Source organism: Papilio polytes, unplaced genomic scaffold (genome assembly GCF_000836215.1).
Source record: "Papilio polytes unplaced genomic scaffold, Ppol_1.0 DF823691.1, whole genome shotgun sequence".
Taxonomy (NCBI): Eukaryota; Metazoa; Arthropoda; class Insecta; order Lepidoptera; family Papilionidae; genus Papilio; species Papilio polytes.
In genome coordinates, this window is record NW_013525513.1 from 276642 (window position 1) to 302259 (window position 25618).

Sequence of the window (25618 nt, forward strand, 5' to 3'; positions counted from 1 at the left end):
AGGTGCCCATACTTCGGTACTTCAAACAATTACATTGATCCGGATACCTTTCTACGTTTTGTTTCGCTGAAAGTCTTCCGTATGGTATCCTATAAAATGTATCAATATTGTACGATTTGTATCACAGTTATTTTTGCCTTAACACACCAAACATCTACTAACAAGATGTCTCTCAGAATCGTGGTGAGTTTTAAAAAACATATGTAAAAAGACGTGATAGTGTTTCGGTTAGCTAGTTCGCCTTTAACTATACAGAACATAGTTCGAATCTTGAAAGCACCAGTACAAAACTTATAGTTTCATGGTGTCGTTTTAATATTTTATTTATATGTTAAAGTCTACAAAAAACCTAAGAACTTTTTGTTTTAACTATTGATTCTTTCACTAATAGACTAGATTCTAATAGAGTGAACACTAAGTACGTCATATTTTATTTCATTTGTTACATTTTCTTTGTAGATGTTCGTTGGCCTGATTACCGTAGCAACTGCTACCGAGACAGCGGACAAGAGAAGCGCGTCCTGGGACGTAGTCAGTTCCGGATGGAACCCGGCTAGTGGTGGCAACGGAATACCTGCCACGCTGGTTATAAACAGCGGTGGAAACGGTATCTATATTTATAGATAGTTTATGAAATGCTATTTTAGAATAACAATATTTTGCATTATTTAAATTCAATTATTAGCCGTCGCCCGCAAGTCCCTGAGCCTGAAATAAAAAAAAATGGACATCTTGCTATAAAGTGCACCACACTTTATTTTTAATCGCACATATTTTATTTCAGAAGGCTGGTCGTCAGACTCAAGCAGCGATGTCGCTGGCGCGGTGGCAGCTGCCAAGGCTGCGGCGAGCGCAGTGAAGGCTGCTCAGCAACAGGTTGCCGCCGCCAAGCACGCCGCACTACATCAGCAAGAGGTAGCCGGCGCCAAAGAGGCCGCAGCCGCACAAGCCGCGCATAAAAGGTATCATCATCTCGGCTCAACGTTATAAACCTTAAATTATGTCCTGTGCATCAACTTGTGGGAGGCTCTCCAAAGAATCAAATACTCTAACCTGTTACAACTAACATAATAGTCGCATTTCGATTTGTGTTTTGAGATAGCACATGTGATACTCTTGTAATACTGGATGATGACAGTACGTTAAAAACACATTAGAGAACTCGTATTTATCGAGTATCTTTTGTATTTATCGAGACGTTTGTGAGTTTGTCAACAGAAAAGTTTATAACGGCTAAATCGGTTTGAATACGGTTTTTGCTTTAACATTCCTGTAAGTTTCCCTTGATACAGTGTGTATTTCGTCTCGATCTGTGTATAATTAAATATATTAATGACAAGGAAAAAGTAACTAACCAATTTATTTTGATATCACGTGTATTTCGTTCATTAGCGAGGAGGCATCAAGGCGTGCTCGTGCGCGTGCTCTGGAAGCGGCGCAGTCCGCGGTGCACGCGCAGGCGCGGCTTGCGGCGGCCAAGGCTCGCGCCGCAGCCGCGCAGAGAGTCGCCGCTACAAGGGAAGCTGAGGCAGCCAAAGCTATACAACAAGCTGCTCAAACACAGGCTGCTAGGCTGCAGAACGCCGGTAAGATTTATTAGAAAGGTGGGAAAAGAATGTTCCACCTGATGTTAGGTGATCAATACTTACAATAGCCGCGACCGCAATTTACTCTTGAGATTTTTTTATTATTATTATATTATAAATGTGAAAGTTTAGATGAATGGATGGATGTTTGTTGGAGTGTGGAAACGGCTGAACGGATTTCGATGACATTTGGTATAGATGTAGAGGATAGTCTGGAAGAAGACTTGGGCTACTCACTTTCTTTTTTTTAATTCTGCGCGGTTGGAGTAGCGGGCGATAGCTAGTAGCTCTGTATGTACTAATTTTTCTAAATACTTCCTTCTCCAGACATAGAATCGCTGAAACTGTCAGTGCTGCATAGTTCGGGGGCCGCGGGCGCGGCGGGCGCGGCGCAGCACGCAGCGACCTCTGCCGCCGCCGCGTTACGACCTGACAGCCAGCGCTGGAATGACTGGCAACCCAGTGCCTGGGACTGGTGAATACAACGACAAATACCCCATTTGTGGAAAAGAGTTACATCTTACATCTTATATGATAGATATTCTTTTCAACAAATGGGTCGAATCTGATTCTGCGAATTAAATTGTGTCATAATACTTATTTGAAATTAAAAAATGTTTATTTAGTAACCTTTACGATGTTATATTTTTAGTATTACCGTCATATTTTCATCATTCTTGTTAAAGGCATATAAAGATAATTAGGATGAAAGCAGTTGTTAGTAGATTTATGAGGATATATTGAAGACCATTTTGATACAATTTATTAGCATATTGACCTATGTGATTGACGAAACTGTCTTTTTATTGTTGTAACAAATATTCACTAGAGACCAGTAGTTTTTACGTACAAAACTAGATGGCGCCACCTGTATTTTAAAACACGATGTTGTATCACATGCGCCTTATGTTAAGTCATTTCAAGTACATTACGCAAATCGGAGAAGATCAGAAGATCAGAAGATTAGAAAACAACAATTATTGTTAAAATTACTGTCTTCTCAAGTTAGTTCCTACGACGCGATTCTGAGTATATTAGCTTGCTGTCTTGTGACTAATTTTATTCAGAATTTGCACTGTAGTGTAGTTAAATTAGGTTGCTTGCGGTTAGTGACGGCCTAATTTAGCAGATAGCCGCTTGCTGTATTGTGACGGCTATCCGTTGTTTATTTTGAACATTTTTTGTATCTGCGTGTGGTTCCCAACCTGGGGTCCGCGCGCAGACCATTGTCATTGGTGTAATAACCAATAAACGACTGTTTTTGCCACATTGGTTGTTTTCTTTGGCTGTTTCGGCTCAAGATACCCCTGCTCCGTTACATTGTTATTTTTCTAATACTTTTTTGTTTTTGAATACATGAGTACTTAGATTTATAATTCATTATTCGATAATTACTATATAAGCGTAGAAATATTATGTGCATTTTTATGTTCTATTAATTAATGAACTTTTCAATATTTTGTATTATGTATGCTTTTATATAAGAAATTTTAAATGGTAATTAGTTACATGCATTTTAATACTTTTGGTGTTTTAAAATAAAAGAGACAGGAATTTATACGCATATTTGTAATATATTCTTAAAAGGTATCTGTTCAATTTTATCTTTTGTTATTTTGTATTATTTTTCAATTTTAATAGATTGCTTTAAAAAAAACTTTGTTTTAATAATACACCTTTCTTTCTCACAAACGAAGCAAAAACGTCGTTCATTTATTCAAACGAGTTTCTTTTTGAAATAAATTAGTTAAAAGCGCTTGGAAAATGCTATTGTTTTCGATTTGTATACATATAATAAAATTGGAATGTCTGTTTGTAATATCAAAGGAAAAATTCTACATTTCGGGAAGATGTATTACCGTTTATGATAACGAAAATCGCATTTAAAAAATTTTTGTCCGTCTGTCTGTCTTTCCGCAAGCTGCGTTTGTTCCGGGTGATCTCCGAAACGGCTGCGCCGATTTAGACCGGACTTTCACTGAAGGATGCCTGACATATAAGGGCATGTTATAGGCTACTTTTATCTCCGTATTGCGTGGACGAAGTCGCGGGCAACAGCTAGTATTAAATATTATCCATACATAAGTCACAAAAGTCTTTCGAATGGCTCTAATCGATTAGTTCCCACTGCGACTGCGCGGTTGCCATGGTGACACGAGATGCAAGCTCCATCTGCCGTTGACATCCAGCATCCGAAATATGGTCCTTATGTAACACGCCTTTAATTTTAATAAAAAATTATAGCAAAATGTTGTGAACGCAAAAGAAACTGGAAAACTAACGGGTGAGTAGTACCTATTTCGAACTTATCAAATAATTAATAGTGAGGTTGTGTGATTTTTAGAGATTTATATTTAACATCTCAAATTAGGTTAAGAATTTCTTAAGAATTTTTATCACGATCGTTATATTGTTTAAATTAACACTTGTACTATCTTTTGACATAAAAGTAATTGCCGTTAGTTCCATAAGATAATTTAAAATTAAGTTAATAATAAAAAGTTTCTTTAACATTTTAATTTCCTTCAATTTTTAAAAAAATACCTTCAAAAATAATTATTTATTACTTCACCCGCGACTCCGTCAGCGTGAAAATAAAAAAAAAAAACAAAAGTACATCTAAACTTTCGCATTTATAATATTAGTAAGATATTCTTTAATGATGTGTCTTCTTTTAGGATGTGGTTACCCGTGATACTCGTTTTGACAAGCAGCAGTTATCTAACTAATGCAGAAATAGACCGTCGGCGTTTCTCAAACCCGACCTATTACAATGTCGGTGGGGTTCTGTCTAGTAACGAGTCAATTGCATTCTTCAAGGACACGATATCCGTGAGTACTTGAAGTGGTTTAAAACCTATTTCCATTAAGCAATTAGTCGCGTAGAAGCTAAGTCGCAATGTGAAAATAGCCACATAAGAAAAAACAAAACACGACTTTAATCTGTGATTTCTTTTTTTGTATCTAGAATCAATCTCATTTATCGAAAGTATTTTTATAACCTTAAAATCTTTCTAAGGACAATTATGTATTTCAGAATCTAAATTTCAAAGACCAATATGTTCCGCGCGGCGTCACATACCACGATTACTCTATTTTGATGGACCCCAATCCTATAAAGACTGCTTTAAACGTTTGCAAGGATTTAATTGGACACAGAGTAAGCATTTTCATAATACTTGCTTTTAATAGGTAATTGTTTAGCAAATTACATATGTTCATTCTAATTGCCAGGTGTACGCAGTGATCGTCTCCCATCCACTTACCGGTGAGCTCTCCCCAGCTGCGGTATCGTATACGAGCGGGTTCTATCATATACCGGTCATTGGTATATCATCCAGAGATTCCGCATTCTCTGACAAGAACATCCACGTGTCATTCCTCAGGACAGTACCGCCGTACTCCCATCAGGCTGACGTCTGGGTGGACGTATTGAAGCATTTTAACTACATGAAAGTTATAGTCATACACAGCTCGGATACGGACGGCAGAGCTATACTTGGCAGGTATGTGACATGGAAACTTAGAACCACAAAACGTTATTAATGGAAAAGTAGTATTGTTGCATTCAGAGACATTAATGATTACTTAAGCTGCTCCTTAGTAATATCCAACACTAAAGTTTCACTTCCATGTCTACTATATTAGTTTTCGGATGTTTGAAATGCAAATATTTGATGTGACTAATTTCGCATAAAACATGAACATATACTACCAACTAAAAATCTATGGTTCTTTTGAGATCACAATAACGTCATAGAATTGAAGGATTTATACACGCATTAGAAGAAAAATTGCTTGAATTAATATGTTTGCAAGAACCTACTACGTCAAGTCTGATTTTTACATACTTGTTAGATTTCAAACAACATCGCAAAGTATCGACGAGGACGTAGACCGCAAGGTTGTAGTGGAGCAGGTGATAGAGTTCGAGCCGGGACTAGACGCGTTTAGCGACCGGCTCATCGACGCCAAAAGCGCGCAGGCTAGAGTCTTCCTCATGTATGCTAGGTAAGAATTATTATGTACATATATAATGGCAAATGTGATCTGTTGATGTCATTAAGTGTGAGGAAAATGCCAACAATAATTCATAGAAACTTCTCCAGAAGGGTTTCATATGGCTTGATACATTTGGGTTGGTTTGGGCTTTGGCTTCACATATATGTCAATTGCCATAAAAAAGACTGGTATCGTAAGAATACTAAATCTTATTTCGCAGTAAAACTGATGCGGAGATAATATTCCGCGACGCGACATACCTGAACATGACGACGACGGGCTACGTGTGGATGGTGACAGAACAGGCGCTGGACGCCGCCAACGCGCCTGAAGGACTGCTCGGCCTACGCCTCGTCAATGCCACTAACGAACACGCGCATATACAAGATTCTATGTAAGTCTTCATAAAGTTTAAAAGTAAAGAGAAATAAACGCCAATAGCCTAATGGTTTGGACACGGACCGATCTTGCGGTCGAGGGTTCGAATCCCCGCCATTCGAATATTGTTGTGGACCATATCGTAGCACAAGTTTAGAGCTTAGTTGGGATGGTTAAAGGAAATATTAGTAAACTAGCTGTTGAATTAGTAAAACACAATATAAAATATAGTCTATGTTACACAGTGATATACGAGTAGGTAAACGTTTATTTAAATCGTCCCAGAATTTTTTGAGTTATTACAATACATACAAAAATACAAATCTTTCCTTTTTATAATATTAGTATAGATTAACACACAATTCTGCTAATATAAAAAAAAAATAACTAACTCAATTTTCTAGCTATGTCTTAGCTTCTGCAATACGTGATATGAACAAATCAGAGGAGATCCACGCGCCGCCGTCAGATTGTGATAATTCTGGTTCTATCTGGACGACTGGCCGGTTGCTCTTCGACTACATACGTCGTCAGAGCTTAGAGAGTGGCGCTACTGGACACGTGGCATTTGACGACCATGGAGATAGAGTGCATGCGGAGTACGATATGGTGAATGTACGCGCGCAAGGGGAGCATGTCGCTGTCGGCAAATATTTCTATTCTAAGGTAAGCTTACAAATATATAGCCTAATTAAATGTACATAAGGTGTGGTTTTGACTATTTGAACAGACGGCAGACTATTGTTATATAATTGTTGTTGTTGTTCAGGACACACAAAAGATGCGCCTAGAATTAAAAGAACACGAGATCATCTGGATGGGACGAAGCTCATCGAAGCCCGAAGGTTTTATGATACCAACACATCTTAAGGTAAAAAACATTAATAGAAGTCATAAATCACAAAAAGCTAACTATCGCAGAACCGAACTGGAATCAAAGCTGAGGAACTCGAAAGACTTGAACACAAAATGAAGCGTAGAGTTTGCTTTACGTTAGATTCGAATTGGATTCCGCGACCAAATCTTGACATAGTCCAGATCGTTTTATTAAGGATCGCTTCAACTCCTCTTTAGGTACGAATATATACTTATCATCATCATCACCACTATACGTCCCCTCTAAGTGCTCGGAGCCTTCCCTAAATAAGGAGTGACTAGACCATAGTCAACCATGCTGGCCCACTGCCGGAACTGTCTAATGTATACTTAAGAATAAAACTAACTATACCATTGTCAACACAGGTGCTAACAATAGAAGAAAAGCCATTCGTGTACGCGCGTCGTGTAGACTATGAAGGGGACTGTACCCCAGAAGAAATACCTTGCCCGCACTATAACACAAGTGATGACATTGGTGAGTATCCAATTTTACCAGGTGTAATTGGAAGATTAATAAAATCTTTATTACCAACTTAAACAAGTTAAATTATTATCAAGAATAGTTATTAATAGCTTTAAATTATGTTTCACGATCTAGCGATACATCTCTCCCACTCTCTCTATCTCACTCTCTTTCTCTCCGGATCGTTTCCTCATTCCTGAGGTTGGCGACCACTCTCCTTGACCATCTCTCGAAGGGTGTTTCTCCACTCTGTGCGATTCCCTGCGAAATGTCAGCAAATGTCATATAGTGGGATAAAACTATAAATTTAATCCAGTTTTTCCTCTACTACGTTTAGTATCTTATTTATTTTTAATAAATATATATCTCTGTCCACAGACCGTATGTATTGCTGTAAGGGTTTCTGCATGGATCTGCTGCGCTACTTGTCCAAGGCCATCAACTTCACCTATTCGCTAGCGCTGTCCCCTGACGGACAGTTCGGGCACTACGTGATACGCAACCTCTCCGTACCTGGAGCTAAGAAGGAATGGACTGGTCTTATTGGTATGCATCACACAGACTATCCAAACATTATTTGGTATTTCAATTATTATTTAACAGTATTAAAACATTTTTACATCAATTCTTACTTGCTTTAAATTAAATGGCTTGACTAGGACAGTACAGTGCACTATGAGAAATCCAAAATGACCGCCGTCACAAACTGGCGAATGAGATACGTATTTTTTACAAAACCATTAACCACCCCGATACAATCTAGTGTACAAGTAGAATTTAGTACACTAGTTCAATCCAAGATGGCTGTGATTTCAAAATGGCGGATATACATGAAAGAAACTCACTAAATGAAAGGGTTTACTAAATGATGTTACGTTGTAAAAAGTTTTAACTAGCATGGCACGCCTTTTCCTTATTTGTATGAATAAATGAATATTTTGTTTTTATCAACAGGAGAATTGGTTTACGAGCGCGCAGATCTGATCGTCGCTCCTTTGACAATAAATCCTGAACGCGCTGAATTTATAGAATTCAGTAAACCATTCAAGTATCAAGGTATAACAATACTCGAGAAAAAGGTAAACTTTTTAGTTTTCTTAATCTTATACACTTGACTATCAGATATTTTGATTGAAGCAGATAAGACAAGAAAGATATCTATTTTTATGGCGGATGGCGAGTTCGAAATGAACTCTCTGTGTTAGAGATAGCTTATAAAACCGTTTATAGTCGCACTTTTGAGTATATTGTTTTCATATTAAACAACTATTTGGGCCTATACATAATAAGAGTACTTTTTAAAAGAAACATTAGGTTCCAAAACGACAAATGTGTACTTATTTCTGAACATCCTGTGTAATCCGTTCAACAATTCTTTTAAAAAATATCTACACAAACTTCCTTTACAGCCGTCTCGTTCTTCCACTCTGGTATCATTCTTGCAACCATTTTCCAACACGCTATGGATACTAGTGATGGTGTCAGTCCACGTCGTGGCGCTAGTGTTGTACCTGCTCGATAGATTCTCGCCGTTTGGAAGATTTAAATTAGCTAATATCGATGGCACGGAAGAAGATGCTTTGAATCTGTCCAGCGCTATCTGGTTTGCTTGGGGTGTGCTGCTGAACAGCGGCATTGGTGAAGGTAGACTGTTTAATTATTGTTGTAAATAGAAGACAACTCAAATTAATCAAAAAACAGACATATTCGTTGGTTATATTTATAAGATAAAGTAAATGAATCAAATAAATCACGATGTGTGTCAAAGGCGGAGAACCGCATTCTATGGAAGGTATTGCGAAAGACCTATATCCAACAGTTGGCAGATGAAGGCTGATGTTGATGACGATGAACAAATAACGAGATTAACGAGAACCAGACGGAAAAATACAGATATAACCTTATCCAATATTGTATCTTTTTACATCCATTCATTAAATAAAAAAACTATACTTTTGGACCCGGTAATTCGAAATACAATCGTAATATTTCACTTTATCTTTCACATTGATTGCTGTTAAAAGGTGAGAGGTGATAACTTCGTGTGACCAGGTACGCCCCGGAGCTTCTCAGCGCGTGTGCTGGGCATGGTGTGGGCGGGATTCGCGATGATCATTGTGGCCTCGTACACCGCCAACCTCGCCGCGTTCCTCGTGCTCGAGCGCCCTAAGACCAAGCTCACAGGAATCAATGACGCTAGAGTACGTACGTAGTTACGTAGTTAAAAGTTACAAAAGACATAAAAACTAAACTAATATCCCAATTGCTATGTGTGAGATATTGAGTTGATTCTTAAGAACATCCTGTAGAATAAATCTATGTTTAGTATTGCATTTTTCTAGTTACGCAACACGATGGAAAACTTAACATGCGCTACAGTAAAGGGGTCGGCAGTCGACATGTACTTCAGACGGCAAGTGGAACTATCCAACATGTACCGTACAATGGAAGCTAACAATTACGATAATGCTGAACAAGCCATACAAGACGTTAAGAACGGGTAAGAGATTGTTTATTTAAAAAAAAATTAACGAGCTAATATACCAAGATTCTGTTGCCCATCGAAAGCTTTAATTATATGTTAATTTGGTTTCTATTTAAGCGACCTAATCGCAATAGAAATCTTTAGATCGATCTCTTTCTAAACAATAGATCATTTTATCTAAACTTGATTTCGTAACATGTAAACAAATTTTTATACTAGAAAGTAAGGGGGGAATTTTGTCACAAGCGTCACAAATAGCACATAAACATTATCTTGGTTCGCAGTAAGCTGATGGCATTCATTTGGGACTCCTCGCGGCTGGAGTTCGAGGCAGCTCAAGACTGCGAGCTGGTGACGGCGGGCGAGCTGTTTGGCCGCTCGGGCTACGGCGTCGGCTTGCAGAAAGGCTCACCCTGGGCTGACCTTGTCACACTCGCTATACTCGACTTCCATGAAAGTGAGTCTTATTACCTTGGATTAGAGAAAATTGAATGCCTTTTAACCCCACGCCCTACTTAATGTCTTAGAATTATAATTATGATGTCTTAACAGGTGGTATCATGGAATCTCTAGACAACCAATGGATCCTGCGTAACAACATGCTCAACTGCGAGGAAAACGAGAAAACACCGAATACGTTGGGTTTGAAAAACATGGCGGGCGTTTTCATACTCGTGTTGGCGGGAATTATCGGCGGGATTGTGCTGATTGTGATTGAGGTGGTTTACAAACGTCATCAGATACGCAAACAGAAGAGGATGGAGATAGCGCGGCACGCCGCCGACAGATGGCGCGGCGCTATAGAGGTAAACCGCGCGAACGTCGCCAACAACCACGTCGCCCACAAACCGCAAATCGAAACAAAAATGTAAAACTAACGATCCCCTTGTCAAAACATTGTTAACGACCAATATTTCTACATATAAATTATTTTATATTCGCTTCTATACAAAATAAACGCGTTGCAATTTATTTGTAGCTTTTCGATTTATCTCATACTCTCTCCCTGCTGCGACGTGAAGTTGTAAGTAGTGATCATATTTACAACTCGACTACTTTAAGTATGCTCCTTACTGGATTACTGGAATATATCAACCCAGTATTCCCACCAAAATTAATGTGAGATTTATCCCACCTGCACTATCATGACTTCATTTAACAGATGCATACTCGAAGTACTCGGGTTGTATACATTTATGAAAACAGTTCATTATAATAACTCTGATATGTATTACAGAAACGCAAGTCACTGCGAGCGTCGATATTGCCGTCACAACGTCGCGTCAAGTCCAACGGCGTGAAGGAAGCTGGCAGCATCAGCCTGGCCGTGGACAGGGGTGTTAGGAGACGAGACGATCCGCGTATACCGAGATATCTACCCGCTTATACCCCTGATGTATCCCATCTCGTAGTTTAAATGCTACTGTAGATGTCCAATTCAATAGAAATAAGAAATTATCTTTAAAAAATTACCATTTTACTGCTGTAATCTCAGACTTGTTTGAATTATCAATTCAAACGCTATAACTTTCCAAAATAAATCTATAGACAATAAATTACATTGTGGAATGTGTAACTATAATTTCTCATTTCCATTAAATTGGACTGTTTAATCTATTATAGTTTATTGCTCGCAATTTCTCGCGAAATAATACGCGGTTCACACTTGGACAGTACAATACAGTAGCACTCTATAACTGGATTGTCAATCAATTGGCACAGGGCGAACACTGGTGCCAAGCGAGTCCTGGCAATTTATCAACCGCCGCTACTGTCCGACTGTATTGGCTAAGTGTGAACCGGGCCCAAAAGATGCATTAGGCATACACAATCTTACACAGTACACAGGTTTACTTCACATTGGGCCCACTTGATAACCACCTACGAGCCGCGATTTTTTAAATCGTAATACCAATGCTTACTGTTGCTTCAAAATTATCTTTTTGTGAACGTAAATATAAGTACCTATTTCTTGCACACTCCATTACTCTGGAGTCTGGTTTCAAATCTGTTGGGAATTGATGACCGGTCAACATGCATTTGTAACTATTTCCTTCAGTCCGGGACCGCTAATTATAGTTTTTTTTAAACCCAACCAATAAAACATTTATTAAAGATTATTCTAGAATATAAGGCTGTGACAAAACCCTAAAAAATAATAAATATAGAAACATATTCACGTAATTAATGTTTCGTAGTGGCACTATGAATGTTGTGTTGTGTGTTGTTATTATAAAAAGGCTATAAAATAGTAAGTTAGTAGGCTATAAAAGTGTATTAACTATTTTAGAGGTTATATCTATATGTATGGATAAACATAAAGACAAGAAATAGTATTTTTTGTCTATATAATAAAAATGTGCGCGTCAATAACCTAGATCTGCCAAAAACTGTTACAAAATGTGCATTATATATTTTGAACTCTGTTCAATTAATTTGGATTTAAAATAGGTATTATAAAAATATTTTTATTGACCCGTTTTTTTTTAAATCTAAAGTTATGGGTAAGTTCATTAACATTTTTACTTCTAATGCATTACAAAATTGAAATTGTATTTCTGGGTCTTTAATAGTGTAGTTGTAATGAAAAATAAACTGCCTACAGTAAATAATAAAGAGCTTGAATATATTCTAATGTTTTGAAATACAAACGTAAACTCCTTAGAATTTTATGTGTTCATAAAGTATAGTATGGGATATTTTTTTTGGTTATTTGTTTTATGAATATAATATTTTACAAAATAATTATGTAATTATACATGAGCAATAAACATTTTTATAATATTTAAATCTATTTTATTCATAGTATTAAGAACAGAGGAGATTTTTAATACAAAAAAAATTGTCCTTTATCCCTTTGAAGCAAGGTTTAATTTAATATTCACGATTTTAATATATAGCAAGCGTAAACTGCGGGCAAAGTAAAATTGAACCTTATTCAAATCCAATAAAGCTCATTTTTATTTGCGACAAATCTACTCTGCTCTATACTCCGGACTATGTTTATGGATCTTTGATGACAGTAAGAGCGCGCGCATTTTGACTACACTATCGCACTACTGACTATTCAGTCGCGTTTTGATTCCAAGAGGTTATATAGAGATACGTTGCACATTACTAGATTTTTAGTTGTGCAACTAAACGTTAAATTATCGACAATCGCAAAACACAGTTAATGTATAAAACAGTTGTCCGATAGTTTTGTCAAAGGTGTGCGGGCGGTCTAAGTGGTTTTAACGTATAACTTGACCAGGAAAAAATACAGGCGAATCATAACCTCCTTTTGGAAAGTAAGTTAAATATAGAAATACTGTCGCGGGGCGCCTCAATCGCCTTCATTACATCACTATTAATAATAATAATAATCATTTAATTCAGATATTGTGAGGTGTTAGTGTAAACTTACAAACTAGTGTTAGTAGAAAATTAACACCATTAAGTACGCGAAGAAATTATTTTCAATAATGGTGGTTTTAAATTTCTGGTCTAGTTATAGGCCTGCTTTACATTTTTTTCAATTTTTCATAGTTCGAGGATAGGGTTTCAAAATAAAACATCATTTCAACACATCTATATATTTACATAAGAATTTTAACAGTGCTGTGGGGATTGTACATTGTTATATAGCTATTATAAGCCGGACTTAGTACTGCCAGGACAAGGAACGTGTTGCAAGGTATTAGGCTGACTCTACACTGCGCACAGATAAATCTTTACATCGATTTATTTGAACATAGCATAGGATGCTGCAGTCATCCTTACACCTTACAACACTCAAATCCCTTTAAAATGCCACAGAAACAACTATTTAATAACTGGAAGATTTCAATTTCATATATAGTGCTAACATTAGGTAACATTTATTTGAAACATGAATATAATTTTATGAATATATCCTATCAACTACCCCTTCAAATATACGGGGATCTACAATGAATTGTATTAATTAAATATTTTATATATTAATTAAACATAAGGCGAAACTAATGTACGACACGTATTTCGAGTGTAGTGGGCGAAGCCAGGTCAGATAACATGCATGTTCACACATTAACCGTTTTCAAATATATAACTCAATTATTCATTCTCCAATATTACATTTAAAAGAGCGATACTATTGTACGCATTTATATTTTATATATAATTAGGCAAAGGAAAAAACACTTAGTAGTATTTAAATGTCTACTAATATAAGATTAAATAGTGAAAGTGTGCACCTAGTCGGTGAATTTACGGTTAGGGTTGCGTCCGAACAGCGCCGTGCGGATCTCCGGCAGCAGCTGCTGCGCTATGAGCTCCAGCCGCGACTCCAGCGTGTTGCAAATCTACGACACAAACAACACTCATAATACAAATTATTCATCATCATCATCATCATCATCATCATCCTCCTCCTCCTTATTCTACTCCCACAACCGCTCAACTGGTTTTTGTCCTCCACATAAATTTATTTTCCATCATCTCAGTCATCACTTCCTTCTTTATCATGTTAACATCAATTTCTAAGTCTACTACCGGTGTACCACTCATAACTAGTGTTCTTGCTACATGCGGTATACCACTCATTACTAAATTTCTTCTTGTTACATGCAATTCATTCTTCCTCATAAATAATATTATAAATGCGAAAGTTTAGATAGATGGGTATCCATACAGTATGGCTGGACGTTTGTTAGAGTGTGTAGCCTAAACTGCTGAATGGATCTAAATGTAATTTGGAATACATGTAGGGATAGTCTGGAAGAACACATAGGCTACCCTAGATATACATGCAGACAAAGTCAAAGAGCAACAGCTAGTCTATGTATAATAAGTTGAAATCCACGGTGTTCCACTTGTATTCTTACAAATAATCATTTAGAAAGCACAGAGTTTCGCAATTTCGTATTTTGTACAAAAACATTTAATTGGTTGTTGTTCCATGTTTCCTAAATTATAGTGTACATTACATCCCAATACATAAGCATTCTAAATAAAGAATTACTAAATAATGATACCTTGATGCGTCCTTTAGCGGCTATGAGCTCAATTCCACCGCAAGTGTCCGCAGCCAGATAGTTCTCAGCATCAACCTTGAGCTGGACATCCTTCTTGATCTTCTCCTTGTAGTCATTCTGAGCGCGGCCCAGGATCGCCTCCACTACACCCTTGTCCACCTGCCTCACGCGGAGGGTCACGGTTGGTTCAACCAGCTGAAACACAAATATGAATGCCACATTCAAAATCATTAATTTATGAGTAAATGTACAAATGTACAAATAAGGGAGATTATTGGAGATTTTAACTAATCATATTTATTCAACATTTGAGCCACTTTGACAGTGATAGATACCACAACCAGACATAAGACAGGAGCCAAGTAGAAGTAATTCCATGTTTATGATGTGTGCGCTTGCTGGAGGCCTAATTATAGTCCTCTTACCTTTCCCACACTTTGAGAATAAAGGGAGGTGGATTAGGAAGTGGGTCTGCATAGGAAATGGAAATATTCTCTTTATGTGCATTTTCTCTAAGGTAGACAACAAAATGATTTTTGAGTGGTGACCTGTAATAAATCTATGGTATCTGCAGGGTATATGTATTTGTGTAAAATTGCAATTTTTTTATGAAAATATCTAAAAAATGAATTTAAAAGTCTGGACTTCTACAGGAACTTGTACAAGAACAAAAAGGGAAATGGATTATTTTGTTTGTTTTATACATCTTAGTTTGGATCTGCAGGCAGTTGTGTATGATGGAGAACAAAGGTACAAGAGTAAAATAAAAGTCAATGTCTGGGATTACTGAAAACTATGATCACTCAACCATTGGTAGAATAGTAGTTTGTTAGTTTAGGACGCCAAAACTGTGTTAAATACTTAATAGTGTATACCTGGAACAGAGCCTGCACAATGAGAGTGACGAGCAGGTCGGAATACATCTTGTTGTCCTGAGGCACCTCGGCCAGGCGCTTGCGGGCCTCATCCAGTACTGTGCGCACATGATCCTCACGCACTTTGAGCACCTTCAGACGGGCCTGGTTCAGCATGTTCGATGAATTGCTGCATAGAAATAGACAGATATAATGTATTGCCTATATCTTGCTGAGGTTATGGTAAAAACTAAACATTGATGAAACCTCATTGAAAATATAACTTCTTCATGAATATCTCCTCAAATTAAAATAATTATGTGTTTAATGTTACTTGTACATAATTTTCATATGATTTAATAATAAGGATGTGCATTATTAATCTTAATTAAACAAAAATACAGAGACAGGTCCTTTGAAAGTAAGGGAAGAATGTATTGATTGACCAAAATACTGGCAAATATCCAAAGGGAGCAGAGTAGACTATAGATTTTAGGTATGAAAATATCATGATTGCTTATCCAGTATGAGTTTCAGTATATTTATGATTTATCTTATTAGAAATTTTACTTTTACTGTGTGGAATAATTTACAGTCTTCTATCAAACATTTATACCCCTACTTTCATTAACATTTCAATAGCTAGATAGCATTTAGTAGAAAATAATCGAATTCATATGATTTGATATCGTAGCATAGATTATAGAACGTCACATGCGCCGTAAAGGCGGCTCTCAGAGCAACTCAAGTATTAAGATTTTATATTAAAACCTACATCTTTTTTTGCAGTTCAACCTGCTTCTCTTTTTTCTCGTAATATTCCATGATCTTGAGTCGCTGTTGCTGCACAAGGCGACCCTTCTCAATGTTGAACTCTTCTTCGGCCTTTGCATCGATTTCTTCAGCCTTTTCATTGGCCTCTTGTTCGATGAAGGCCATCATATGCTTGATCTGGTAAAGAAAATGTACAAAAAGCATTAATATCAATCATTTTCTCTGTCAAATACTGTGCCATAAGTTGAAATCGAAAACACAAGAACAGCGACATGGATCAATCATTTTGACAAACTCATGTCTCTAATAGTCTGAAAACGTACTTAGTACATAATTTCTTGTTCTTTTATTAAATTACCTGCTTTTGAACATCTGCGTCGCTTAGCGCCATGGCTGATGGTTATTATTTAACACCACTAACACGTAAAACAACCGATGATGAGCCAGAAAATTAAAAACTGGCCCGAAGAAGTATGTCGACGCCTATCAGACGTGCTTCTTCAATGAACAATCATATGATCTCCAGTCTTGCCAGAACCATCATTAGATTCTCCCGCATAAAGTACCATAGATAACATTTGTCGTGGCAACTTTTAAAATTAAGGAATATTTTTCTTTTTAATAAATTACGAAAGGTTTTTGAATTTAGGATGATTTGGAAATTGAATAACGCAAAGTCACAGGTGTATAAAACGATTATGAACTGATTTGGTTCTTATGATTTAAAAAATGTAACGGAAATAAAAAGCTTAAAATCTTTGGAAACAAGGCCTAATTTTTAATTTCTAAAGCCCGGTTCGCACTTGGCCAGTACAGTTGCACAGATATGACAGTCAGTCAAAGATTGTGTGGACTTACTGGTCCAGTTAGCCATCATGCCAGCCAGTTGACTGGATAGTTATTGGCCGTTTCTGACCAACTGTACTGGCCAAGTGTGAATCGTACATTAAGTTCACAGTTCGTCAAAACAAAAAGAATACACCAAATTATTGAAGCCAAAAATTAAGAACATCGTATGGACAATTTATTTTTTTGTTTAAAGTACAAAATTGAAATTGTACATGTCATGTTTTTTGAGAATGCGTACTCATTTAGATGAAATGGAGCAGTAATTTAAACAATTTTTATTGCCCGATTTGTAGGTACATTGAAAATAGTTTTATAGTACTTTGAACCAAACTAACGTCGAATTTTCACGTGTAATATCCGTTTTATTAGGGAATACAATTAAAAGAGGATGGTATAATTGCTTCACTCTATAACAATTTGGTGGATTAAAATGAAAAAACGTCATTCAAAAAATAGCGATACATCTCAAAGTCAAAAGGTTTGTACAACATTGAAATAAATTGTTACATTATTCCTATTACTTGACTTTTTTTCGTTTCAACCAATTTTATGAATTAAATAACATAATTTTCCCATTAAAGTAAACATAAATTTGAAAGGGTAACTTTATTTCATTGGCCACACGAATTTTAGTCAAATAAGTATCCGAATTAAATTGGAAAATCTCAATTAAAGTTATATTTTTTTTTATAAAGTAGGTTATGTTTAACAACCAAAAAGTTATTAAAAAATAAATGTTAATGTGTTCAAAAAGTAATTGCAAGAGAATAGTGTAGGTTGTGTTTGTGATATTTTTTGGTTTCCGCTTTTATCAATATGGCCGCCAGTTGTTTAGAGTAATGTGGCGTTCGACAAATCTGAGTGAAATTAAGATTTATACTACCAACGTAAAGATGCATAAAGTTTTCAGCGTTTTATAGCAGTGTTTCATGAAAAGGCAATATTACGAATATTTTGACTTGAAAATTTTGAATGCATACAAATTGCCTTTGAAACTGAACAGTCAACAAACTTTTGTTTGTTGCATTCAAGAGGATTTATTTATTTCTGTTGGGAATATTCGATTATGAACCATCCATATTACTCCTGAAATAGTGGTACCAAGGGCTGAAGTTGACACTTTAGGTAAATATTTATGCTTTTTAAATGGTACCTGAAATTAGAACATCTTCCAGAGTCGCCATTGTTGACAGATGGGAACTGATAAATAACCATCCTAATCTATAGACGTATATAACTTGTTATTATTGACGACCTATGTTGTCCATCGCAACAACACAATTTGTCCTCTGATTATCTTGTGTTGATATTCATATAAGAAAGATGAATTGGGATACGAAACAAAACTAATAAGTTTCATTGATTCAAATGTTTCTAGACGAATACATTTTATTAATAAGGTCAACTTGAAAGATACTTGCTCACTCTTTATATAGGGGATGAACAGTTAGTTGATACTTAATTTGATTATATTCAACTTTTCTTTGACTAATCTGACCTTATACAGGTAAAATCATAAAACTGTTGATATAAAAGTTAAAACAGTAATTTCTAATATTATAGAGGGAATAATAGAATTGCTCTAGATTATTAGTTTAATTTCCCAAAAAAACATTTGTTTACTATAATCACCATTAAAGGTCCATTATATGTTTTTAGTAATTCTACTTATAATAGGTACCTGTATAATTAGGTGATAGTACACTATCAAAGCTACAGCTTTCTAATGGTAATAGAATCCAGTAGATTTTTAATTTATTTGTAACATACAAAAATACAAATCTTTCCTCTATAACATTAGTATAGATTATATCTACTGCATAACATGCTGTACTTTTGCAGCAAGTTTGCAATATTATTATTTGACCTCAAAAATAATGTACCGAGATAGCATTTATTTCCTTCATATTTGAATATTTCCTATAGTCTTCTAAGACAAATTATGAAGTCTAAGGCTATATTCTATCCTTTCTGTTTGTGATATGGTATAGATTATTTCCTTTTAAAGTGAAAATTCATAGAGATGGAGTCAAGTAAATAAGAATCCAGACTTGGGGTTGCTTCAGTTGCCTTCTTTATTACAAACTAGCTTTCCCCCATGACTCTGTCTGCGTGAAAAAAAAAACAAAAGCAAGTAGCCTATGTGTTCTTCCAGACTATTTTCTACATCTATGCCAAACTTCATCAAGATCCCTTCAAACATTTAGGCTACAAACTCTAACAAACATCTATCCAGCCATCTAAACTTTCGCATTTATAATATTAACATGATTAGTACTTTATTTCTTCATAATATGGTTTTTATATTTCTACTCAAGCTAAACCCTGTGTAATGAAAAGGATGAAAAGGTGGTAATAATGATTATTTTCTTGTAATTTGCAGGTTATGGCAAACTTGAACTTTCAGCAAGCACCTAGAAGCCTAGCAAGTGGTGTAGGAGGGGTCAGTGTGAGTGGCAGAGTGACATCAGGGCTGGTTAGCGGAGTCTCGGGCCATGTGACACCGACATTCGGCGGGGCGCTGTCGCCCGGCCGAAACTCCACAGCGATGCCGGGAGGCGCTCCACCCACAATGGCCTCGAGGTCAACGTTATTTGGTCAACGAGCCTTTGCGGATAGAAGAGTACCAATACCCACACCTTTATCACAAGCTAATTCTAATTCTATGGTTGGTATTCGATTTTACTAATTTAAGCATCTATAAGTTATGTCTGAATACTGAGACAATATTTAAATAAGTAATATTGACTTAAATGCAACGTTAAAACTCTAAATTCTTTTAAAATTGAAATATCCATCAGTGGTGCTTATGAAGTAAAGTACTTCAAGATTTGTTTCAGTATTGAGCCATTAGTTAAGTTAATTAATTTATGGTAGTTGTATAAAATGTAAAAAACTGTTTAGTTTTAGTGTGTTACTAAGAAACTACTGATACATAGCAAATTGTTGTCGTGAGCCTCGACAAGCACTATGCTTGGTGTTTATTATTTTTAAATCAAATTAACAAACGGCTACTTGAATTTACCAACATGACGTAGTGAATCGCTGCCTATAGACATTCGCATTTGTAGACCCACTTGCGTACCTAAAATCAACAAAGTAGGGGATGCTAAAAGGAGATACCCTCTTCTTGTACTTTGCCCCTGTCAAATCCGCTATAATGTACATTATTCCAGTCCAGCAATTGAAATAACCCACATAGTACATTTCGGTGTTGGCTCATTTTTGTTAGTTTTATTCCAGTGTTGATTTCGAGCTGGACTGGATAAATGTAAACCTGGCCTTACATTAATACAGTAGCTACATGGAATCTGTTAATAAAAGATATAAAATTTGTTGTCCAGTCAAGTATGGGTAATCTATCGAGGTTTAACGCGAGCAGTAACTACCACTCTGTGTTCGGCGAGGGCGGGGACACGTCGACGCCGCCGCTGCTCGACCTCAGCGAGTTCCCCTCGCTGACGGCGCGCGGCGCGGGGGACCAGGCGCCCGCCGCCGCGCCCCCGCCGCCCGGCTCCAAGCCCTACGGTCAGTGCCAACTATTATTCACAATATGTGCATAACTTACAAATCCTGCTTACCACTCCTAAGGGTAGGCTTAGGCTGCAGGTATTATTCAATTGCTATGGAAGTCTTCTGCCTGGGTCTTGTGATAACTGTTGTGATTTTGTTTCATTGTTATTCTACTGTTTTGTAAAACACTTTGTATGTAATAAAATTACAATAAAAAGGAAAGGCTCTGAAACCCTCAGTGGGAATGTATAGTGAACATAGTGATTACAAATCTTATGCTCAATGTAGTTGTGTTATACACATCACTAATATGACCATAATTTACAAATGTAAAGGAATGTTATGCAGAAACATAACCTCTGATATATTTTATATTTGTGTCGTGGTAATACCGTAGTTAACCTATCTATAGATACTGTCTTAATAAGTTAAGTATTGGTGAAACAGTGTGTGACTTCATTTGCCATCTCATTTTTAATAAAAATCTCATACCACTCTTTTTGTTCCTATAATTTTGTGCTATATTTTTATTATAATTTTACTATTTGTGATCGACAATCAATGAGTGTTAGTATAAAAAAATGTGTACTATTAAATGGTATTTTTTTTTCTGATGTCGAACTGTGAAGCTATCATTTGATCAGAATGAATGTTTGAATTTCCAGTTGGTATGGTGAAGCAACCAACGTCCGAGCAGTCGGAGTTCACGATGTCGTCGGAAGACTTCCCCGCGCTGCCGGGCACGAGTACAGGGGGCGCGGCGGGCGCGACGGGCGCGACAGGTGCGACGGGCACGACAGGCGCGGTAGGTGCGGGGGTCGCGACGGGCGCAGTGCACGCGCCGCCCCCTCAGCCCCCCACGCCGCAGGCCCTCGACTACGTCAACCACAACGACGTCAAGCCCAGGAAGGGCATACAGACCTCGCCCGATGGTATGTACCACACTAATATCCTGCTTAAAGAGATGCCACATAAGCGGTGCGGCTGCGGTCCGGTGACGTAGTGCTTTTATATAGTTCACGTAGAATGACATTCATATAGTGTGCCAACTAGACATGGGTTGACGTACCATATGAATGCAACTCTATTTGTTTTTTATAATACAAAATCTTATCATTGGCGTATTGAGTGACTGCGACGTTGCATTGTCGTGTGGAATACTATCGGTTCCTAAATCTGTGCGGCGCCGCACCGTCCCCGCACCGTCAACGCACCGCCCGTGTGGCATCTCTCTTAAACAGTTGGCGTCTTTCAAATCACTCTTTTGTTGTACTTTGCATGATTGTTAGTATTTATATGGTTAGATATTTTTATGTTTTTCATAAATTAAATTCATACGTAAAAAATTGGATTCATGAATTAAGTTCAAATTCATTACTTTATTTCAGTTTTATGTTATAGAATAGATATTTCTTATTTTTGTTATTATTTAAAATTAGTTTGATAAATTGTGTGTTATTCTGTATGCATGCTCCTTAGTTGTATTAGATGTTTGTAGATTGCAAAGTTATTGTAGTAAATGTAATTCAATATTATATAAATGTCTGAATTGGGTTTTTTCTGTCCCTAAAGTTGTCAGCCAAGGAGCTCATACGGAATATAATGGTGGGTGAAACATTTCATAAATCTAGGTATTTTCAATAGGTTATTAAAATAAGATTTTTTTTTTCTTTAAAACGTAGATGTTATTTTGAGACGTTGGGTGAATTTGAAAAGTGGTACTGAGGTGGTTATTGATTTTTAGGCAAAGTGACGAATATACCGGAGACGATGATACCAAACCAGTTTGGTATAGTGGGACTGTTGACGTTTATCCGTGCTGCGGAGTCCAACCCGAGTCTGGTCTCGTTAGCTTTAGGTCAGGACTTGACCGCACTCGGATTGAATTTAAACTCACCCGACAACCTTTACCTTACGTTTGCCGGACCCTGGGCCGACACGCCCTGCAGGTAAACTATTTATATTATATGTACCGCATATGCACCGACATACGCCCCCAGCGCATACATGCTACATCATTCAAATAACCCTCCACTTCCCTTCGAGTGTAACACTCACTCGTGTTCTCGGTGTTGCCAGAAATTGGTACAATCACACAATATTAATGCTATGCGCTACAGCTAGGAATTGCTAGCCTCAGTTTAATGGGTATATGAGCTTATTTATTTACGAAATGCAAATGTATTAACTATAATTAATTGGCAATTTTGAAAAACTATGACGAAGTTAAAAAAATCAAAATTATTAATTTAATTGTATCAGTTGAAAGAATTTGGAAACCAATGTAATGTTGCTTTTATCATCTTGATTTGCGCCTTCACTTGCTGTATGAAAATGGTGCGTCAAATTCTTTCATAATTAAAATTTAAATGGTTAATACAATGTAGGAAGTGTAAGTAACAATGTTTTTATACAAGATTTTAATTCAATATTTTTGGTGTGTTATTATGTGGTGTATATTTTATGATATTCGATCGTCGCATCGAAAAAACAAAACGAAAAAAATCGGATCTCAATTGAATTTGACATAAGAACAGCTAAGAATGCTACTTATTACCTGCGGTCGAAGTTACGGGCAAATGCTAGTTTTAAAAGAAATCTATGTCAGAACAGTCTGTCATGAGATAAATAAAGCCTCAATTACTAAAATAAAATATAAATTTGGTAGATAATTATTACAATTCTCGTTATTTAAATAATAATACAAATGTTAATAATACATGTTTATAGTTTTTAAGGGCAATGCGATATTAATATGAAAATAGCCACACTCAGTTTAAAAGATAATTCAATCAGTTTTGAACAGACTGATATATGTTATGATGATTAAAATTAAAATGGGAATTATTAAAATGTTACTTTTAATAGTAATTATTTTATTAAGATTCTCTAAGCATTGTATATGTTTCTATTGCCCAGGCCACAAGATTTGGACTACCATGTGCCCCCCGAATATCTGATAAATGGAGCTATTAGGGAAAAATTGGCACCACTACGACTGAGTCGATATAAGGAAGATCTATTGTTCTATTTGTTTTACTGCTTCGTGGGCGACGTGCTACAGATCGCGGCGGCGGCAGAATTGTGAGTATATTTGAGAAACACACTAATTTATGACTACTATAAACTTGATTACAATCAAAAATCCCCTAAGTTAGGATAAGCACCAAGCTTCAACTCCTCAGTGAGGGTGTATAGTGACCTGATTCCTAACAAAATCCGAACCCTGGATAAATTTCAATTTATGCTAGGAATCTTGATTTCCAACATTTCTTAAAATAATTTTTCGCACATACACATAACGTAAATATTAAAATTTTAAAATATCATTTGATTTCTCACAATTTTCACATAATGGCTAAAAAGCCTAATATCGTATTCGTGTTGTATATTGTGCACATTAACAAATGACATTTGTATATCGTGCACATTGACAGGTATCACGTAGTATTTGGTGCAAATTGGCAGGTATCATGTAGGATTTAGTACACTTGACAGGTATCATGTCGTATTATGTACATATTGACAGTTATCATGTCGTATTTAGTGCACATTAACAAATGTCATGTATTATTTAGTGCACATTGACAGTTATTATGTCGTATTTAGTGCACATTGACAGGTATCATGTAGTATATAGTACACATTGACAGGTATCATGTTGTATTTAGTGCATGTTGCCAGGTATCATGTCGTATTTAGTGCATATTGGCAGGTATCACGTAGTTTTATGTGGACATTGTGGGCTGTTGTCAGATACAACCGCGAGTGGCGGTATCACACGGAGGAGAAGGTGTGGATCTCGCAAGCGCCCGGCATGCCCATGGTGGAGAAGACGTCCACATACGAGCGCGGCACATACTACTTCTTTGACGCGCACAACTGGCGAAAGGTAACTAATACCACACATCTATCTTACTTCTTACTAATATTATAAATGTGAATGTTTGGATGGATGATTATTAAAGTTTGTAGCTTAAAAGTCTGAATGGATCTGGATGAAATTTAGCATAGATGTAGAGGTTAGTCTGGAAGAACACAGGCTACTTTCTTTTATTTTTATTAATACAACGCTAATGGAAGTTAGTACTAATATAAAGCATAAACACATATTTTTTGCTCTGTAAAATGTCTGCATATCTGATTTTTTTTTTTCTAATAAGTAGCCTTACACTTACGACTGGCTAGAAGTATTTTTACGTTATCTATTTTAAAGGGTGTATGTACTGGACTCTTTAATTTTTTACTGGTTTTAGTTAACCTTTGCTGGTACTATTCATCAATTTTTAAAAGATTACTGATTTCTATTTGGTATCAGTTTTGATTGAAATTTCTTATGTATATATACTAAGTTTAAACTATGTTAGTTTGCTACATTAATTAGTTTTATAAAACTAAGAGCCTCCGCAGACAACAGACTGTCGCCCGATATTTTAATCGTATCACATAAAACAAAATCGGTTTAATGTGGGCACTTCCAAGTTCATACTGATTTAGCGTCCAACTAAACTTTCGGCCGATAGTCTATGGGAGCTTTAAAGCAACACTTGTCAGTAACTGATGTGTATTTGCAGGTCGCGAAAGAATTCCACCTGGACTACAGCAAGCTGGAGGGGCGGCCGCAGATGCCGCAGCTGACGCCGCAGCACCTGCTCACGTAGCGCGCGCCCACAACATCTATTGTAGTTTTGTTATATAAAAAGTACAAGTTAAAACAAAAACCTTTCATTTAAATTACCCCTAAACACTAACCTCTAACTACCAACGGGTAACTGCTTGGTGAAAATCAAGTACAAAATATCACGGCTTAGCTAATCAGCCCCTTTAGACAAAGTAAC

General features: G+C 36.6%; 3 protein-coding genes across 3 annotated transcripts; 2 read left to right on the top strand and 1 right to left on the bottom strand.

The window, feature by feature from the left end:
• Window positions 1-165: 165 nt before the first annotated feature.
• LOC106104035 (glutamate [NMDA] receptor subunit 1-like) lies at window positions 166-12192 on the top strand. Its single transcript, XM_013283973.1, has 21 exons — window positions 166-183; window positions 460-607; window positions 785-962; window positions 1393-1586; window positions 1914-2061; window positions 4265-4418; window positions 4624-4746; window positions 4821-5092; window positions 5445-5597; window positions 5809-5982; window positions 6371-6632; window positions 6736-6837; window positions 7209-7320; window positions 7687-7854; window positions 8263-8387; window positions 8718-8952; window positions 9361-9509; window positions 9651-9808; window positions 10078-10250; window positions 10346-10599; window positions 11031-12192. Exons 1-21 carry the CDS (start codon window positions 166-168, stop codon window positions 11208-11210), a joined length of 3480 nt encoding a protein of 1159 aa, XP_013139427.1. The 3' UTR covers window positions 11211-12192.
• A 1160-nt stretch (window positions 12193-13352) lies between these two features.
• On the bottom strand, window positions 13353-16935 carry LOC106104299 (V-type proton ATPase subunit E). Its single transcript, XM_013284310.1, has 5 exons — window positions 16777-16935; window positions 16420-16595; window positions 15666-15834; window positions 14791-14985; window positions 13353-14118 (listed from the first exon to the last, which is right to left on the bottom strand). Exons 1-5 carry the CDS (start codon window positions 16807-16809, stop codon window positions 14011-14013), a joined length of 681 nt encoding a protein of 226 aa, XP_013139764.1. The 5' UTR covers window positions 16810-16935; the 3' UTR covers window positions 13353-14010.
• A 1033-nt stretch (window positions 16936-17968) lies between these two features.
• On the top strand, window positions 17969-25495 carry LOC106104289 (regulator of gene activity). Its single transcript, XM_013284296.1, has 8 exons — window positions 17969-18392; window positions 19651-19935; window positions 20612-20795; window positions 21446-21712; window positions 22525-22729; window positions 23700-23864; window positions 24537-24672; window positions 25355-25495. The coding sequence occupies exons 2-8, from the start codon at window positions 19654-19656 to the stop codon at window positions 25439-25441; spliced, it is 1326 nt and encodes a 441-aa protein (XP_013139750.1). The 5' UTR covers window positions 17969-18392; window positions 19651-19653; the 3' UTR covers window positions 25442-25495.
• Window positions 25496-25618: the final 123 nt, after the last annotated feature.

What these genes read in the sequence shown, in the direction of transcription:
- LOC106104035 (XM_013283973.1), top strand. An exon ending in GCGCATATACAAGATTCTAT is followed by an intron (nt 5,983 to 6,370) that starts GTAAGTCTTCAT and finishes TCAATTTTCTAG; the next exon opens with CTATGTCTTAGCTTCTGCAA. An exon ending in GCAAATATTTCTATTCTAAG is followed by an intron (nt 6,633 to 6,735) that starts GTAAGCTTACAA and finishes GTTGTTGTTCAG; the next exon opens with GACACACAAAAGATGCGCCT.
- LOC106104299 (XM_013284310.1), bottom strand. Translation starts at nt 16,809, where the DNA reads ATGGCGCTAAGCGACGCAGATGTTCAAAAGCAG. An exon ending in ACGCAGATGTTCAAAAGCAG is followed by an intron (nt 16,596 to 16,776) that starts GTAATTTAATAA and finishes TTTCTTTACCAG; the next exon opens with ATCAAGCATATGATGGCCTT. An exon ending in CCGCTAAAGGACGCATCAAG is followed by an intron (nt 14,119 to 14,790) that starts GTATCATTATTT and finishes TTTGTGTCGTAG; the next exon opens with ATTTGCAACACGCTGGAGTC.
- LOC106104289 (XM_013284296.1), top strand. Translation starts at nt 19,654, where the DNA reads ATGGCAAACTTGAACTTTCAGCAAGCACCTAGAAGCCTAGCAAGTGGT. An exon ending in AAGCTAATTCTAATTCTATG is followed by an intron (nt 19,936 to 20,611) that starts GTTGGTATTCGA and finishes TTTGTTGTCCAG; the next exon opens with TCAAGTATGGGTAATCTATC. An exon ending in ACGCGCACAACTGGCGAAAG is followed by an intron (nt 24,673 to 25,354) that starts GTAACTAATACC and finishes GTGTATTTGCAG; the next exon opens with GTCGCGAAAGAATTCCACCT.